This window comes from Leopardus geoffroyi, chromosome B3 (genome assembly GCF_018350155.1).
Source record: "Leopardus geoffroyi isolate Oge1 chromosome B3, O.geoffroyi_Oge1_pat1.0, whole genome shotgun sequence".
Taxonomy (NCBI): domain Eukaryota; kingdom Metazoa; phylum Chordata; class Mammalia; order Carnivora; family Felidae; genus Leopardus; species Leopardus geoffroyi.
This window is the reverse complement of record NC_059337.1, coordinates 29,342,232-29,360,937: the sequence shown is the minus strand read 5'-3', so window position 1 is coordinate 29,360,937 and position 18,706 is coordinate 29,342,232. Positions and strand designations below refer to the sequence as shown.

The following is an 18,706-nucleotide window of genomic DNA, read 5'->3' as shown; positions in this document are numbered from 1 at the left end:
TTCTATTTCTTCAGTTTTGGTGGTTTATATGTTTCTAGGAATTTGTCCATTTCTTCCCAATTTGTTGGCATATAATTGTTCATACTATTTTCTTACTGTTTGCATTTCTGTAGCATTAGTTGTGATCTCTTCTCTTTCATTCATGATTTTATTTATTTGGGTCCTTTTCTTTTTCTTTTTTATCAATCTGGCTAGGGGTTTATGAATTTTGTTAATGCTTTCAAAGAACCAACTCATTGGTTTTTGTTGTTGTTGTTGTTGTTGTTGTTGTTCTGTTTTTTTTTTTTAATTTCAATATCATTTGATTTCTTCTGTAACTTTATTATTTCCCTTCTTCTGCAGGTTTTGGGCTTTATTTGCTGCTCTGTTTCCAGCTCTGTTAGGTGTAAGGTTAGGTTGTGTATTTGAACCTTTCTTCCTTCTTTAGGGTGGCCTGGATTGCTATATACTTCCCTCTTATGACCACCTTTGCTGCCTCCCAGAGGTTTTGGACTGTCGTGTTTTCTTTTTCATTGGCTTCCGTGTACTTTTTAATTTCATCTTTAATTTCTTGATTAACCCATTCATTCTTTAGTAGGATGTTCTTTAATGTCCAAGTATTCATGGTCTTTCCAAATTTTTTCTTGTGGTTGATTTCGAGTTTCATAGCATTCTGGTCTGAAAATATGCATGGTATGATCTCGATCTTTCTGTACTTGTTGAGAGCTGATTTGTGACCCAGTATGTGATCTATTTTGGAGAATGTTCCATGTGCACTTGAGAAGAATGTGTATTCTGCTGCCTTAGAATGAAATGTTCTGAATATATCTGTTAAGTCCATCTGGGCCAGGGTGTTACTCAACACCATTGTTTCCTTGTCGATTTTCTGCTTAGATGATCTGTCCATTGTTGTAAGTGGGGTGCTGAGGTCCCCTACTATTATGGTATTATTATCAATGAGTTTCTTTATGCTTGTCATTAATTGATTTATATATTTTGCTACTTCACATTGGGGGCATAAATATTTATAATTGTTAGATCTTCTTGGTGGATAGATCCCTTAATTATGATATAATGCCCCATTTATCTCCTTTCACAGTCTTTGTTTTAAAATCGAGTTTGTCTGATATAAGTATGACTACTCCAGCTTTCTTTTGATGACCATTTTCATGACTGATGGTTCTCCATCCCCTTACTTTCAACCTGCAGGTATCTTTAGGTCTACAGTGAGTCTCTTGTAAGCAGCTATAGATGGGTCTTGTTTTCTTATCCATTCTGATACCCTATGTCTTTTGATTGGAACATTTAGTCCATTGGCATTTAGAGTACTGAAAGATATGAATTTAATGCAATTGTGTTGCCAGTAGAGTTGGTGCTTCTGGTGACATTCTGTGGTCCTTTCTAGTCTTTGTTGCTTTTGTTCTTTTTTTTTTCATCTTTTCTCCACTCAGAATCCCCCTTAAAATTTCTTGCAGGGCTGGTTCACTGGTCACAAACTCCTTTTGTTTTTGTGTGTCTGGGAAACTCTTTATCATTCCTTCTGTTTTGAATGACAGCTTTGCTGAATAAAGAATTCTCGGCTGCATATTTTTCCAATTCAGGATGTTGAATATATCCTGCCACACTCCTTTCTGGCCTGCCAAGTTTCTGTGGATAGGTCGTCTGTGAACCTTTTCTGTCTTCTCTCATAGGTTAAGGAATTTTTCCCTTGCTACTTTCATAATTCTCTCCTTGTCTGTGCATTTTGTGAATTTGACTATGATATGCCATGGTAATGGTTGGTTTTAGTTGGATCTAATGGAAGTTTTCTGTGCTTCTTGGATTTTGATGTCTGTGTCCTTCCCCAGACAGGAAAGTTTTCCACTATAGTTTTCCACTATAATTTGCTCACATAAACCTTCAGCCACCTTTTCTTTCTCTTCATCTTCTGGGACTCCTATGATTCAGATGTTATTCCTTTTTAATAAATCACTGAGTTCTCTAAGTTTTTTTATTGTGATCTTTTGCTTTTGTTTACCTCTTTTTTCTTCTTCGTTATTCTCCATAATTTTATTGTCTATATCGCTGATTTGCTGCTCTGCTTTGTTCAACCTTGCCATCATGGCATCCATTTTATTTATTTATTTATTTATTTATTTATTTATTTATTTTATTTATTTATTTTTAAAGCATCTAGGGAAACTTTCCAAATGTCTCGCTAGTGCTTTTGGGTTTTTTTTTTTTTCAACATTTATTTATTTTTGGGACAGAGAGAGACAGAGCATGAACGGGGGAGGGGCAGAGAGAGAGGGAGACACAGAATCGGAAACAGGCTCCAGGCTCTGAGCCATCAGCCCAGAGCCTGACGCGGGGCTCGAACTCATGGACTGCGAGATCGTGACCTGGCTGAAGTCGGACGCTTAACCGACTGCGCCACCCAGGCGCCCCCATGGCATCCATTTTAGATTACATCTTGGTTATAGCATTTTTAATTTTATTCTGACTACATTTTATTTCTTTTATCTCCACAGAAAGGGATTCTCTGCTGTCTTCTATTGTGGTTTTCATTTACATCTCCTTGATATTAATGATGCCAAGTATTTTTTCATATGCTTTTTGGTACATGAAGACATTTGTATATATTCTTTGGAAAAAAGTCTATTCAGATTCTTTTCCCATTTATAAAAAATGCATTCTTTTTTATTATTGGGTTGGAAGTGTTCTTTATATATATTCTGGATATAATCCCTTACCAAATATGTGATTTACAAATATTTTCTCCCATTCTGTGGAATGTCTTTTCACTTTCCTGATGGTGTCCTTTGAAGTACAAAGTCTACAGATAATGTCTAATTTTTCAATGTTTTCTTTCATTGTTCATGCTTTCAGTGTCATATCTAGAAGGCTTTACCTAACCTGAGGTCAAGATGATTTACTCTTATAGTTTCTTCTAAGAAGTTTATAGTTTTAGCTCTTACATTTAGGTCTATCGCTTATTTTGAATTAATTCTCATGTATGCTGTAAAGAAGGTACCCAGCTTTGCATGAAGAAACCTCACAACGAGTTACTTTTTCAAGAAGAAGCAAAAGAATGAGCTTCTTGATGCTTGGCCTTTCATTATTGCATTTAAAATTCAAATGATTAGCTTCTAGCTTTTGTTGTGGCCCTGAATTCCCTTTTATTTCCTTCCTCCCTCCCTCCCTCCCTCCTTTCTTTTTAACCTTCCTTCCTCTTTCTTTTCTCTTTCTTTCTTCCTTTCTTCCTTTCTTTCTTCTTTCTTTCTTTCTTTCTTTCTTTCTTTCTTTCTTTCTTTCTTTCTTTCTCTTTTTATAGTTGTTGTCAACTTCTGTTCTTATTCCCCTAAGCAACACCTGCTGTACACCTGTTACTTCACCATGTAATGAAGGGGAATATGTACAAGACATAGACTCCGCCATAAAGGAGTTTAAAATTCAGTTGAGGTAGTGAGTGTCACATATATCAAATATTAACTCAGGGGACCTGGGTGACTCAGTCAGTTAAGTGTCAGACTTTGGCTCAGGTCATGTTCTAATGGTTCTTTAGCTCGAGGCCCCACATTTGACAATGCAGAGACTGCGTGGGATTCTCTCTCTCTCCCTCTGTCTCTTTGTCTCTCCCCTACTAGCTCTATCTCTCTCTCCCTCTCTCAAAATAGATAAAAAAGAAAACTAAAATAAAAAAAAGTTAACCCCTAAGGTCAATAACAACCTAAGGCTCAAACTGGTCCCAGGAACACAGTGAAATGTTTGTATTGTGGCAAAATGACCAAGTCATATATAGATCAATGGAGTACAATCAAAGAGATGTGGATATGAGAGCACTCAAACACTGCTGGTGGAAATGTAACATGGTGTAGCCACTTTGGAAAACAGATTGGTAGTTCCTTAAATGGCTAGGCATAAAGTTGCCAATTCTAATCCTATAGAAGTGAAAACATATCCAGACAAAAACTTGTACACAAATGTTTATAGCAGCATTATTCATAAGAGACAAAAAGTGGGGAAAAAACCCAAAACATCCATTAACTGATGAATGAATAAATAAAACGCAGTATGTCCATATAAAAGAATATTATTCAGCCGTTTCAAAATACATGTTACAACACAATGAACCTTGGAATGGTTATGCTAATTGAAAGAAGCTAGTCACAAAAGACCACAGATTATATGATTCCATTTACTTAAAAAATGTTCATAATAGGCAAATGCATAATCAGAAAGTAGATGAGTAGCTGCTTCAGGCTTGAGGGGCAGGGCGATAAGGATGTGACAGCTGGAGTGTGAGATCTCCTTTTGAGGTGATGAAAACATTCTAAAATTGACTGTGGTGATGGTTGCACAACTCTGAACTTACCAAAAATAATTTATTTGTAAAAATTTAGTGGGTGAATTATATGATGCATGAATTATATCTCAATAAAGTTGTTATAAAAAACAAAACAAGGGGGTGCCTGGGTGGCACAGTCGGTTAAGCGTCCGACTTCAGCCAGGTCACGATCTCGCGGTCTGGGAGTTCGAGCCCCGCGTCAGGCTCTGGGCTGATGGCTCAGAGCCTGGAGCCTGTTTCCGATTCTGTGTCTCCCTCTCTCTCTGCCCCTCCCCCGTTCATGCTCTGTCTCTCTCTGTCCCAAAAATAAATAAACGTTGAAAAAAAAAATTTAAAAACAAAACAAAACAAAACAAAACAAACAAGGGCTCCTTGGTGGCTCAGTGGTTAAACATCCAGCTCTTTTTTTTTTTTAATTTTTTTTTCAACGTTTATTTATTTTTGGGACAGAGAGAGACAGAGCATGAACGGGGGAGGGGCAGAGAGAGAGGGAGACACAGAATCGGAAACAGGCTCCAGGCTCTGAGCCATCAGCCCAGAGCCTGACGCGGGGCTCGAACTCCCGGACCGCGAGATCGTGACCTGGCTGAAGTCGGACGCTTAACCGACTGCGCCACCCAGGCGCCCCAAACATCCAGCTCTTGATCTCAGCTCAGGTCTTGATGTCAGGGTCTTGAGGTCAAGCCCCACCTTTGGTTCCTCACTGGGCACAAAGCCTACTTAAGCAAACAAACAAAAAAACAAACAAAGAAGCAAAGACAACCAAAGCCAGAGGGATGAGGAAAAGGGAGAGATAAGTGCAGGTTGGGAGGTCTAAAAAGGCTTCATAGCAAAGGGCTCAACTCTTCATCCATCTATTCATTTGTTCATCCATGAAGTATGCATTGAGCATTTACATGTACCAGATATTGTTCTAGATACAAGGGATACAGCAGTGAACAGAACAAAGCCCTTGCCCTGAAAAACAAAACATAGTTAGAAGAAGGATAAAATGGAGAAGGGGCTACATACCAGTGGTTGAAGAAAGCTAAGACCTGACTGAAGAGTGGGAGCAAACCAGAGTAGAAGCTCTGCAGGAAAAGCTTTCCAGACAGAAGGAATAGCATATACAAAGGCCTCAAGGCAGGAGCATGCCTATGCATTGGAGATAGAATAAAAGGGTACCTAAAGTGGAAGAAAAGAGATAAAGCAGAGAGCTGAGTAGGGGAAGGTCAAGGAATGATTTGAAGACACCATGAGAGCTTTGGATTTTTTTCCCTCAGTGTTATAAGGGAGGGTTTTGAACAAAGATGGTATAATGTGGTTTATAGTTTAAGAGCATCTCTATTTGTGTTGAGGAGTACAGCCTGTGAAGGCAAGAGCAGAGGCTCAGAGACTAGTTGGGAGGCTTCTGCAATTATGCCAGTGAGAGAGAACATGGCTTGGACCAGAGTGGAAGCAGAAAGCTAAAACCAACAAGAGTTGCTGATGGACTGAATGGAGGATGTGGGTCAGATTTCAAAATGAAATGTTTCAGTTATGTTTCTATCAAGCTGGCGACCAGCTGGGCATGTTTGCGTGGATGTGTGTTCTAATCAACTTTACAGAGGTGAAATTTATATATGGTAAAATTCAGCAATTTTAAATGTATAGATTTTTTAGTTTTGATAAATGTATATACTGTCATTGTAAACAGACTACAATCATGATATAGAGCATTTTAATCTCCCTGGAAAGTTCCCTCATGCCCATTTGCCAGGGTTAACTCCTAGAAATGACTGACCTGCTTTCTTTTCCTATAGTTTTGCCTTTTGCAGACAGTCATATAAATAGAATCATATGTCTTTTGTGTTTGGCTTCTTTCACTTAGTATCGTGCTTTTGAGATTCATCCATGTTGTTGCATGTGTGAGTAGTGTGTACTTTTTTTATTGTTTTACAATGAATGCAATAGACCATACTTAGTCATTTGGGGAAGCCCTAACAAAATACCATAGACTGGATAACTTAAACAACAGAGATGTGTTTTCTTACAGTTCCAGAAGTCTGAGATCAGGGTGTCAGCATGATCAGGTTCTTGTGAGGACTCTCTTCCAGGCTTGCAGATGGCCACCTTCTCTTTGGGTCATCACATGCGGGAGAGAAGAAGGGCACATTAATCCCATTATGAGGGCTCCATCCTCATGGCCTCCTCTACACCTAATCATCAAAAGCCCATCTTCAAATATCAAATTGGGGGAAGGGGATAAGGCTTTAACATATGAGCTTTGGGTGACACGTTCAGTCCACAGCACCACTAACTATACTAGACCACAAGTTGTTAATTCATTTGCTAATTAATAAGCATTTAGATTATTTCCAGTTTGGGGCTATGGCAAATTAAGCTGTTATAAACATTTGAGGACAATTTCAACGTAGGTCCTGGGCTAAAACAATCCAATAAAACTTTACCACTGTTAAGTTGTCAAACTGCTATATGATAGGATAAGTCCCGATATTCAGCATTTCTGACACACCAAAAATCTTGGAACTGACAATAGTCTACTAGAGTGAATGAAATTCACTATTGACACTGTGAGAAAGTAACATGTGATAGATTAAAAATATTTTCAGGGGTGGCTCAGTTGGTTAAGTGTCCGACTTTAACTCAGGTCGCGATCTCAGGGTCCATGGGTTTTAGCCCCACGATGGGCCCTGTGCTGACAACTCAAAGCCTGGAGCCTGCTTCAGATTCTGTGTCTCCCACTCTCTCTGTTCCTCCCCTGTTTGCACTCTGACTTTCAATCTCTCTCTCTCAAAAATAAAACATTAAAGAAATTTTTAAAAATATTTTCAATGAGGGGCGCCTGGGTGGCTCTGTTGGTTAAACATGTGACTTTTGATTTTGGCTCAGGTCATCATCTCACAGTTAGTGAGGTGGCCTCTGTGCTGACAGATGGAGCCTGCTTGGGATTTTCTCTCTCTCCCCTCTCTCTGCCCCTCCCGCACTCGCATGCACAAGTGCGCATGCGTGCTCTCTCTCTCCCTCAAAATAAATAAACTTAAAAATATTTTTTTCAATGAAGTAACTGCTGATGCACAACACAGTGAATACCTATAGGCTTTGCACACCTTGCATTTTTGCAAACTTTTACATTTGTCTAAGTCCTTTCTGCTTCACACATATTTTTACCACCATCAGTTGTAATACATATTTGCAGATTCCACTTCAGGTTGTATTGAATTAGTGTTTCCTCAACTTCTTTGAAAATATTCTGTTCATTCAGAGTATTGATGGAGACTAATCCTACCATCATTTCAAATATGGCGTTGACTCCTTGAATAAAAACAATAATGACTGAGCAGTATCAGTAACATCTATTAACTCATCAAAGCCAAGGGAATAATCTGCTTTGACTTTCAATTGATTGCTGACTTGCTTCCCACGTTCTCTTCTGCCCCCAAATTTCATAGTAGTAAACAAGTTAATTTTCTCTGCACACATTTTGTCAGCTGATGCAATCAAACCCAATTTAATTAATTCACCATCAGTAAATGGCATTTGTTGTTCGGCTAACGAATGACTCAGTAACTTCAGCTGCAGCTTCATTTTCCTTCTCTACATTTTTGAAGAAGTTCTGATGTAATGAAATAGTCTGTTTTAAATATCTCACGTAGAAGATATATTCTGTCTTAAATTTTCCAGTTTTTTCTGATGGGTGTTCTATGAGTCAAGAATGTTGTGTTGAGTTTTTAGTCAATAGATACCATATTTTTTTGGCTATCATTTTATCGCATAATAAACAATGCATTGCCATCTAATCCAATAACAGAAAATTCACATTCCTTTGGATTATTGTTCAGGCCTACACCTCAGCCCAGCTTCTCCTTCTGCCTAATTCTGCTACTGTCTCACCTTCCACATGTGTGCGTCCTAAGAGCGCCCTCCTACTAGCCATCATGTTTCTTGTTCCAAGAGAAAAGCCTGCTTCTGAGAGGAGTAGAAGTGTAGGAGTGGTCTGAGAAAGCTGGTGATCAGATGGGGGTTTTGGAGCTATATTGCCCTTTGCTAGCCTCACACTGAGGACCCCCTCACTGCCAGTACCTGGAACACAGATAGCTCTTAACATAAAGTGATGGTCCAGTTGTGAAAATGTTCACTGGTGGTGAATTGAGATGGTATGCCTACAGAAGGGAATGTACCAGGCACCTGAGAAACATGGAGGGGGGAAACTAACAGCACAATGGCACTGGGTGGCAATTACTAAGCTTCACTGAGGTCTTAGGGAAAATCTTTTTTAAAGACTAGGAGTAATTAACAGGCAATTGGAAACCATGTATAAAAGCTCGAGGGCCTTTCTGGCAGCATACAGCAAGCGACCTTCAAGGATCTAAAGAATCCATACTCTTTTTCTTTTTTTAAAAAAGTTACTGGGGCGCCTGGGTGGCGCAGTCGGTTAGGCGTCCGACTTCAGCCAGGTCACGATCTCGCGGTCCGGGAGTTCGAGCCCCGCGTCGGGCTCTGGGCTGATGGCTCAGAGCCTGGAGCCTGTTTCCGATTCTGTGTCTCCCTCTCTCTCTGCCCCTCCCCCGTTCATGCTCTGTCTCTCCCTGTCCCAAAAATGAATAAACGTTGAAAAAAAAAAGTTATTAATTTTTTTAAGTAATCTTTACACCCAAAGTGGGGCTTGAACTCACAACCCCAAGATCTAGAATTGCACCCTCAACTAACTGAACCAAATAGGTGTCCTTCCCCATCATTTTTCTATTTAACTCACCAGTATTGTTCCCACACAAATCAGACGAAACCTAGAGAGTGGAAGTAGATGGCCAGACAAGTCACCCAAGGAGGAGCCCTATTGCAGCCCCCACACCAGGTTTCGTATCTTTCCTAGAAAAATCAACAGTCTTAGATACATTTTATGTGGACATTGATTTGATGAATGGGTTCTTTTTAATCCCTATGAGAAGAATGGCTGAGAAACAGTATGCATTCACATGGGACATAAACCAGTATGTGTACATCTATGGAATTCCCCCAGAGCTATGTTAACTTTCAGCCTCTCTCATAATGCGGCCACAGAGATCAGGACTGTTTGGACATCCCACCGAACATCACACTGATCTATTACATCGATTGCATCATACTAATTCAGCCAGATGTACAAAATGCAGCTAGCACATTAGAGGCCTTGGTCTGACATATGTACTCCAGAGGTGGGAGATAAGCTGCATAAAGTTCAGGAGCCTGTCCTATCAGAAAGATGTTTAGGGGTCCAGTGTCAAGGACATGCCACATATCCTGTCCAAAGAAAAAGATAAATTATTGCACCTCCTACAATGAAGAAGGAAGCATAATGCCTGGTAGTTCTCTTTGGGTTCTGGATATAGTATATTGCACACTAAGAATATTGCTCTGGCCCATATACCAGGTGATGCAAAAAGCTACAGGCTTTAATTGGAACTCAGGAAAGGAAAAGGTTATACAGCAGGTTCAGGCTTTGGTGCAAGCAGTCTTGCTACTTGGCCTTATGCTTCTATATATCATATAGATGGTATGCATGATATTAGTGTTTTCAGTGGTAGAAAAAGAGGCTGTGTGTAATTTATGGCAATTTCCACTGGGAATCACAACATAAGTCCTTGGGGTGTTGGAGCAATGCCATGCCATCTATAGGAGAGATTTATGTGCCTTTTGAAAAAAAAAAAAACCAAACTGCTGGTGTACTACTGGGTCTGATTTTGAGATGCCAAGTGAACACATGTCAGGAACTACCTTATGAGCCAGGTTCTATCAAACCTACTAAGACATAATATCAGGCAGCCAGCAACAATCCATCCTATGGTGGAAGTGGCACATCTGGGATTGAACACATGTAGGCTTACAGATGGTTTACACAGGTTTTGCTTGAGCAGGCAGCCCAGATGCCAGGCCATCACACCACCATTATAATAGCACCTCCTCAGCTCACACTGACGGCTGTATGTAGGATCCCTTACAACCAGCTGAAAAGAGGAAAAATCCTGTATTTGGCTAGTGTAAAGTTGTCTCAGTCTGTGACCTCAAGCTGAGAATGGATGGCAGTTACAATACAGCCTGAATTAGCGGTGGCCTTGAGAAACAGTGGTGAAAGATCTCAGTGCGCAGAACTTCAGGAGGTGCACCTGGGCATCCACTTTGTGGACAGACAAGTGCCCCCAAGGTTAGAATATATATGAACTCAGGGGCAATGGTAAAGACTCTATGGCTAGTAAGGGCCTGGAAGAAGAAATTTAGGAAGATTAGGGACAAGGATTGTGGGATAGAAGCACAAGGATGGATAGGTGTATAGGTGCATCACCACAAAGTATGAAGATCTTTTTTTAAGTAGGCTTCACACCCAACGTGGGGCTTGAAATCATGACTCCAAGATCACGATCAAGATCGGTGCTTTATTGACTGAGCCACCCAGGCCACTAGTATGAAGATCTTTGTATCACATGTTGACACCCACCAGAAAGCATCCACCATGGAAGAGGCACTAAATAACTAAGAAAAGCAAAATTCACTTGGCCAGATGACTTCAGCTAGTCTCTGTCATCAGCCACCCAGTGCTGGCACTAAGGACACGTGAATAAGGAGGTTACAGCAGCAGAGACAGAGGCTAGTATGAGTAATAGCATAGGCTCCCACTTACAAAAACTAATTTTAGCTACTGTTGCTATTGAATATACCCCCAATATAATAACAACTACCCAGGAGACTAATCGGCAATATAGTGGCAAGTTGACTACATTGAACCCCTTCCATTCTGGAGGAGGCATGATTCATCCTAACAGGAATTAACATATATTCTGGATGCTGTTTACTTTCCCTGCCCGCAAGATCTTAACCAGCACCATTGTCTGAGGTCTTTTTGAATATTTCATTCACCAGCACAAGTGATCTTACATAACATCATGTCAGATCAGGGACCCAACTCACTGAAGTGGAGGTTCAGGAATGAGTCCATAATCACAGGGTTTGCTCATCTAGTCATATACGGGACCACCCAGAAGCTACTTCCCTGATAGGGCATCAGAATGGCCCTCTTGAAGCACCAGCTTGGAGGCAATACTTTATGAGGATGGGGTTCATCTTCCAGGATACCATGTACATCTTGAATCAAAGACTTTCATATGGTGCCGTGTCCCCACTCAGAAGAATTCATGGACCCAGGAACCAAGGGGTAGAATCAGGAGGGACCTACTACCATCACTCTCAGTGAGCACCTGTGGAATTTGAGCTTCCAACTCTCACAACTCTGGACTCTGCAGGGTTAGAGATATTTGTCCCCCGAGGGGGAATCTTCCACCAGAGGATACAGCAAGAGTACTATTGATCTATAAGCTATAGCTACTACCTGAGCACTTTGGGCACCTTGTTTGCAGGGACCAACAGGCAAGAAGGAGAATCATCATCTTGGCCAGTTTGAATGCTTCTCAGTACTCTCTTGCTCGATTTTGACAATAAGGGGACAAGTGCAGTGACCTTGGCCTGAGAAGGCATGGTGGTCAGGGGCTCATATCCTCAGGTAAGCCACTGAGACCAGAGGAGATGCTAACTGAGGGTGAGGAGAATTTAAGATTGAAAACAATGAAGGAGGCAATGAGTACTAGTGGTGGCCCCTGGACAGGAACAGTAATTGGGGCTGTAGTTCGTCCCACTAACGCTCATCTTCTAAGTTTCCATCAGGAATTCTGGAGGAGCTCTCCTGAAACTGGCCTGTGGAGAAGAAAAAAGACAGTGAGGTGTTTTCCAAAATAGACTGGAGTGTTGTCTTCTAGGGTTGACTGTGGCAAATCCACCCTCCCTTCCCCCACCCATTTCTTCCTTCCTTTTCTCTTTGGACAAACATTTCTATTAACACTCACTAAACATCCACATACATGAACCAGATAATAAAAACCATGGGTCTTACCACCAAAGCAGCTCATAAATTAGTGGGAAAAACAGACACCCAAACACGTATGCAGAAATTGCGCTAATATAAATGTTTTAGTGTTCACATTTTGGTAGTACTTGACCTCCATGTAAATATGGAACTCCTCCACACTCCCCCTGAAACCCCCCAGGGAGCATCTCATGTGTGCTCATGAGCAGGTCTGGTCAGTTATCGCAGACTTTGGCAGTTTTCTGCCTTTACCTCTCTTCTGGCTCTGCTCTTCCAGAAATCATCCTGATCCATGGGTATTGCCCTTCTGCTGGCACAGATGCTGCTGATTCACTGGAGCCTGGGAGGTGACAAAGCTGTCCTGTGGTGTGGGGCTAGGGAATGTTCTCCCTCCTTTTCTGTTTTGCTTTCTCATGGGGGGAGGGCATGAAGGAGGTTAATTTGTGTACCATTTTTTAAACATTGTTTTTAGTCCCTTTTAGTTTTTACTTAAAGTACTCTTCACTTTTCCTTACACTTCCACAGAACTCAGACATGAGTCCAGTGGGGGCCAGATTGGGAGGCAAATACAGTGATAAATGGAATACTGCATTGTCCTTCCCACATAGATTCACTGGGGGCATCCAATGGCCTGAGTCTACTCATGGGCACAGACATGGTCTCAGTGGTTGCAACGTATGTTCAAGCTGAGTCCTTGTTCGCAGAACCAGGAGGATGAAGGAGAGGGAAGGATTCATTTATCCTGGAAGATCAGGGAAGACCTTACAGAAGAAATGTCACTTGAGCTGAGTGTTAAAGGTGGAGTAGAGGTGGGGAAGAGGCAGAGCAAAAACTGAGCACAGGCCCCTTAGAATGTTTGTTGACTCAGTGTTCTTGCCCAGGGAGCTTACATTCCCATGGAAGCAGATCAACAATAAACAAATGAACAAAAATGTGCATCCTGTTAGGTGGTGACAAATGCCAAACAGAAAAATCAAACATGAGGGAAGGAGGCTATTTTATCTAGAGTGGCCAAAGCTGGCTTTTCTGGAAATGTAGCTTTTGGGCACAGACCTCAGCGAAGTGATGAAAAGAGCCTTCTGGATCCCCAGGAAAGAGATTTCAGGCAGAAGGAACAACCAAAGTGCAAAGCCCTGAGATGAGAGCTTCTTGGTGAATTTAAGAGCAGCAAGGCCTATGTCTGGGGCACGGTGATAGAACAGGGTTTTGAGCAGAGGACACAATCAGTTTGCTATTTGGAGAAGAGACTTCAGGAGGCAAGGGGATAAACAGAAAGAACAGTTAGGAGGCTCCTGAATGATCCGGGTGATAGAAATAGGGACGGTGTAGTGGTAGAGGAATAAATAAAGAGGTGTTGGTAGAAGTTGTTGGATTCTAGGCATCATCTGAAGGTAGAGCCAATGGGATGTATTAGTTAGACTTCACCAGGATGGAAAGGTTGTTGATAAATTGGGAATTGAGACCATTTCTGAACATATGACTCCCCTGCTTAAAAGTGTCATGGTAAAGTTCAGATCTTTTTAGTAAGTCATTGATTGGTTTGTTGATTCATCCAACAAATACTGACTGAATGCTTACTATGAGCCAGACACTGTTGAAGACACAATAATTAAAAAAAGGTAGGACATACAGTCAGATGGATGAGACAGACAAGTAACCAGGTCATTGCAACCCATGTGACAATTGTCAATAAAGGGGAAAATAGGGGCACATGGGAGAGGTATCCAATTCAGAGTTGGTGGGGGGAGGAGTTTCCAAGCTGAAATTTCAAGAATGAATAGGTATTAAACAGTTAAAGGAGTAAAGGGAGAGTGAGGAAGAAGAGTGGGGAGGCAGAGGGGGTAGGGCATGGAGGATAGTTCTTTATGGCCATGGGGGATGAGAGGGAGGGGAAAGACAAGGCTCAATAGAAAGGGAAGGATGAGCTCACAAAGGGCTCATAAGTTATATTAAGGGGTTTGCATTTTATCCTAAAAGCCAATGGGGAGTCACTGAGGTATATTCAACAAGGGAGTAATATCACCAATTTACCTTTTTGAAAGAGTCTTTTGGTTGCAATGGGAGATGGATTGGAGGGTGGAGAAGACTAGAAGGTGGGAGAACAGTGAGAAGGTAACTGTAACCATCCAAACACGGAGAGGGGTAGAAAAGAGTCCTAGATGGATTTGGGAGCTATGTGGGAGTGGAATCACTAGAACTTAATGACTGATAGGGTAAGTGGATAAAGGGGAGAAAGGAGTCAAGTATGGTCCCTAGGTTTCTTGCTTGAGCAGTTGGGTGGAGGTGGAAAGCATTTGCTGAAAAGGGGAGTACAGGAGAATCAAATCTGGAGGGGGATGCTGTCAATTGTGTACATGTGGGTTTGAGATGTTGAGGGACATCCTGTGGAGATGTCCAAGTAGGTTGGGGGATATGTGGATCCAAAGGTCAGGAGAGATTTGGCACCAACAGCACTGAAGCCAGGATGTGGGTGGGGTGCCCAGGGACAGGTAGAGGAGAAGAGGAGAGGAAGAGGATAAGGCCAGGGAAGGGGAGAAGGCCAGGGTCGGCCCCAATTCCCCAAATTCAAGGCTTTCCCCAACTACTGTTCCAGTTGTATCTCCAGCCATCCTGCCTCCTTTTACAGCCAGCACACAAAGTTCTGCCCCTGTCCTTGGGTCTTCACCTCACGTTCCTTCCTGGTTTTTGCCCACACGGTTCTTTCCTCCAGAACCTAGCTCAAACATCATCACTTCGGTGAATCCCTCTTTCCGTAATAAGAAATTTGTATGTTTCCTTCAGAGTCTGGTGAGGTCAACTTCTTATGCATCCTTTTATTATATTCCCCTGACCTGGAAAATGTGTTTAGCACGTTACAGGTGGAGCGTTGACATGCGTGAATAAAAAAGCAAACAAAAGAATAACTGGGGCGGGGGGGAACTTCATCCAGAGGGCTGGCAGCCAGGAGACTGACGTCAATCAGCTCAGGGTGAAAGTTCACTTTCAGAACGTTGCCCACTTGTGGGGCTGAGAGGCATTCTGGGCCACCACTGTCGCTGGTAGTTCACCAGCTCCGCCAGCCATTCAGCCGCTGCACTTCACCCGAGCCTCACCTTTGCCCTACTTCCAAGCCCAGTCCCTAACTTTCCGCCAACCCCGTTGGTTGCGCGACTGCCCAATGGGCAGACAGAAACCGTGAGCTCTCGCTCTTCCCTTGAGCCGTTTCCGCTCTCGTTAGCGCGTCTCGCGAGCGTTACAGTGACTCGCAGAGGCGGCGCTGCTTGGTTAGGCTACCGGAGGCCGTGAGACTGACGGTGCTTCTAGGCGGACGGGAATAGAGACCATGTTCCGAGCGGCGGCTCCAGACCACCTCCGGCGGGCGGTGAGTCCTGGAGGGAAAGGCAGAGCCCGATGACGGCCCATCCTCAGTGTACTGCCCCTGTGAGTGCCTTGGCGAAGGTCATAGTCTTCCACAGACCTGACCAGCCTTAACGCAGGCAGGCCCAGCACGGTCTGTGGCTCAGGCCCGAAGTTCTAGGGTCTGCCCTTGACTCCTTCCCGGTGGACCGCGGGGTGGCCGATGTCAGAGGTCAGGGTGACCCAGAGTATGAAGCCGCGCTTCTGTTTCCCAGCCCCTCTTGAACCTTCCGGATTTATTCCGCATTCTGCCAGGCCGCCAGGTTCTCCAGTTTGGCGGGGAGTGTGCAGCTGCGTCCCGGGAATCTTAACCTGAGGAAGGAAAATGTCGCTGCTGGGGTGGCCTCTTGGAAAGAGTTTAAAACCTGAATTCACTTGGAAGCCAACATTTCTGGAAGAATTAAAACATTTTCTCTGGGCGCGTAGGGGCTGCTGGAATCTACTCACAGCCGAGTGCTGGGGGGCTCCGGGGTAAGGGCGGTGTTTTAAGAACTTGCTCTGCTCTCTGATTTATGGGGCAGTGCTGAGTTTAGGGGATTGTAGTGAAAAGTCAGTCATCCAGTTTCACAGCTTTAGCCAGTTTTATAAGGCAGGCGTCTTTTTATACAGTAGATTGTTGGTTAAATAGCCAGGGAACTATTGGTAATGGTAAGTTTTTGGTGCTTTCCTTAGTGACAAATCAAGAGTTTAAAACAAGATTGCTAAATTGGGTCAGAAACTTTATGGACGTTTTTTAACTTTTTCTATAGTTTGTTTTATGCATGCATATTTTCACATCCACCACTGGGATTTTTCTCCCTGAGACATAGTTGACAATATTCCTAGATGTCTGTAGGCTCTTTTCTTGTGTATTCTTTGTTTCATTTAAAAAAGAAAAGAAAAGAAAAGAAAAATCCTGCATGCCCCTCCACTCTGTGAACAAGTTCAAATCCCCATCCTTCAGGTCGCTGTTCAGTTTTCTCCCAGGAGATTTTTTTTTCCTCAGAAGATCTAGACATAAACAAGTTAAAGTTGTGAATTTGGGAAAACTCCAGATATCAGAGCCAGACTGGCAGAAAAATAGCTATGCAGTAATTAGAAGGTAGTTTTGTGGACAAGTTAGGAGTCTGGCATAAGTGAAATAATTTTAGTGGGGGCAATTTAGGACTCAGATGTTTTGTAGATCTCATGGAAAAAATGGAATGATTAGCTTAAGTGATTCTTCTTGTCAACACAGTTTGCCAGTGTGCATACATGGTATTTCCAAATCTTTATTGTGGTTTGCCAAAGAGTTTGACCTTGCCTTATTTTGAGAATTTGAAGTCAAGCTAAATAGAGTAGTTGCTCTAAAGTCATAAGAATGCTTCAGAGTTGAATTTCAAGAATCTAAGGAAGTGGCAGGAACACTTCTAAAATGGATCCATACATACACATACATATTTAACTTTTTAAATTTTGAAATAATTTAAGACTTAGAGAAAAGTTATAAGAATAGTGCACATAATTCTCAAAATCCTTTCAGTTTCACCAGCATTAACAGTTTGACATATTTGCTTTATCTCTTTTCATATATACTTACTATTATTTTTCTGGACTACTTGAGAATATGTTGCAGATATACCACTTATTCCCAAGTGAGTCAGCGTGTATTTTCTAAAAACAAGGAGGTTCACCTTTCATTTCCATGGTAAAATTGGCAACGTCAGGCAGTTTTAACAACGATAAAATACTGTTGTCTAATCTGCAGACATGCAAACATTGCCAATTGTCATATTAATATCATTTTTAACAGTTTTTCTGGCAATTTGGTCTAGGGTCCTTGAGAATCATGCCTTACATTTAGTTTTCTTGTATCTTTAGTCTTTGTTAGAAAAGCTCCTCAGCCTTTCTTTGGCTTTGATGGCATTGACATTTTTGAAGAGTACAGGCCTTTTTTGTTGTTGTTGACTGTCTCTATTTAGGTTTGTCTGGTGTTTCCTCATGATTAGATTTTGGCAGGAGTATCACAGAAGTGATACTGTGTTTTCAGTGCATCGTGTAGGGCGGCTCATAATGTTAATTTATCTCATTATTGGTGACGTTGACTTTAATTACTTGCATAAAGTGTTGTTCACCAAGTTTTTCCACTCTCAAGTTACTACTTCTCCCTTTGTGATTTTTAACAATTTGTTAAAATTAGATACGTTGAGATTATGTGAGTCTCCTGTTTCTCATCACCTGTTGATGTTGAGATATTACTATGATGTAAAATGGTAATTTTTCTAATTCCATGATTCCTTCTACATTTATTATATTCTGTTATAAGGAAGAATATTTTCTTCTTGCTTATTTTTGTATTTATCATGGATCCTTTATTTAGTAGGTTATAATCCATTACTACTCTTACATTTTTTGATGCTTTTAAGTTGTCTTGTATTTCTAAAGTGGGAGTCCCTTCATGGGACTTCTGTTTACTTATGCTTCTGTTTACTTACAATGTCATAAAGTCAGATAGCTTTTGTGAAATCTGTACTCTTGGAATTAAAAAAAAAAATAGTTCTGTAGCCAACCATGAGTTATTTTGGAAGATATGTTTCCACAAAACTATATTTTTACTAATAAAGTTAATCTATTAAAAGATTATCTTAAACTGTTAACAATGTGTATAAAGCTAACTATACCCTTAAAAATGATTAATATGATAAATGCTATGTTTTTTTTACTGCAATTAAAAATTTTTTAATGTTTATTTATTTTGAGAGAGAGGTGGGGAGGGACAGAGAGGGAGGGACAAAGAATGAAACTTCAAGCAGGCTCTACACTCAGTGTGGAGCCTGATACGGGGTGCGATCCCACGACCATGGGATCATGACCTAAGCCTAAATCAAGAGCTGAAAGCTTAACCAACTGAGCCACCCAGATGACCCTGTTTGTTACTGGAATTAAAAAAGGGGCAGGGGGATGCCTTAAACTGTTAGAATGTAAGTCAAATGACTTGCATTTGGTATTCAAGTTCTCTTTCCAGTGTTGACCTGATTTGTGCCCTTGAGCAAATTCCTTCATCTTTGGGGGGCTCCTCAATGTCATCTGTTTAATGAAGGTGGTATTTTACATCTGCAATAAGGAGCTTAGAGAACACATTAAGAGGGAAATAGGTAGGGAAAAAAAAGAGGGGA

General features: G+C 41.5%; 1 protein-coding gene and 1 long non-coding RNA gene across 5 annotated transcripts in view; one reads left to right on the top strand and one right to left on the bottom strand.

The window, feature by feature from the left end:
* Nucleotides 1–10,698: 10,698 nt before the first annotated feature.
* LOC123582661 lies at nucleotides 10,699–15,029 on the bottom strand. Its single transcript, XR_006704507.1, has 3 exons — nucleotides 14,208–15,029; nucleotides 12,429–12,516; nucleotides 10,699–12,007 (listed from the first exon to the last, which is right to left on the bottom strand). It is a non-coding gene; the product is annotated as an uncharacterized LOC123582661 (long non-coding RNA).
* A 355-nt stretch (nucleotides 15,030–15,384) lies between these two features.
* The window catches only part of ETFA (electron transfer flavoprotein subunit alpha), a 77,615-nt gene continuing 74,293 nt past the window's right edge, over nucleotides 15,385–18,706 (top strand). For 2 of the 4 annotated variants that reach the window (XR_006704505.1, XM_045448982.1), the window contains exon 1: nucleotides 15,399–15,537. Coding sequence is in view for 3 of the 4 variants with exons in the window: in XM_045448982.1 (XP_045304938.1) it covers nucleotides 15,499–15,537 (39 nt within the window). In the remaining variant the exon portion in view is untranslated. Of the gene's footprint in view, nucleotides 15,597–18,706 lie in introns of all 4 variants that reach the window. The other 2 variants (XM_045448980.1, XM_045448981.1) reach the window with 2 other exon arrangements.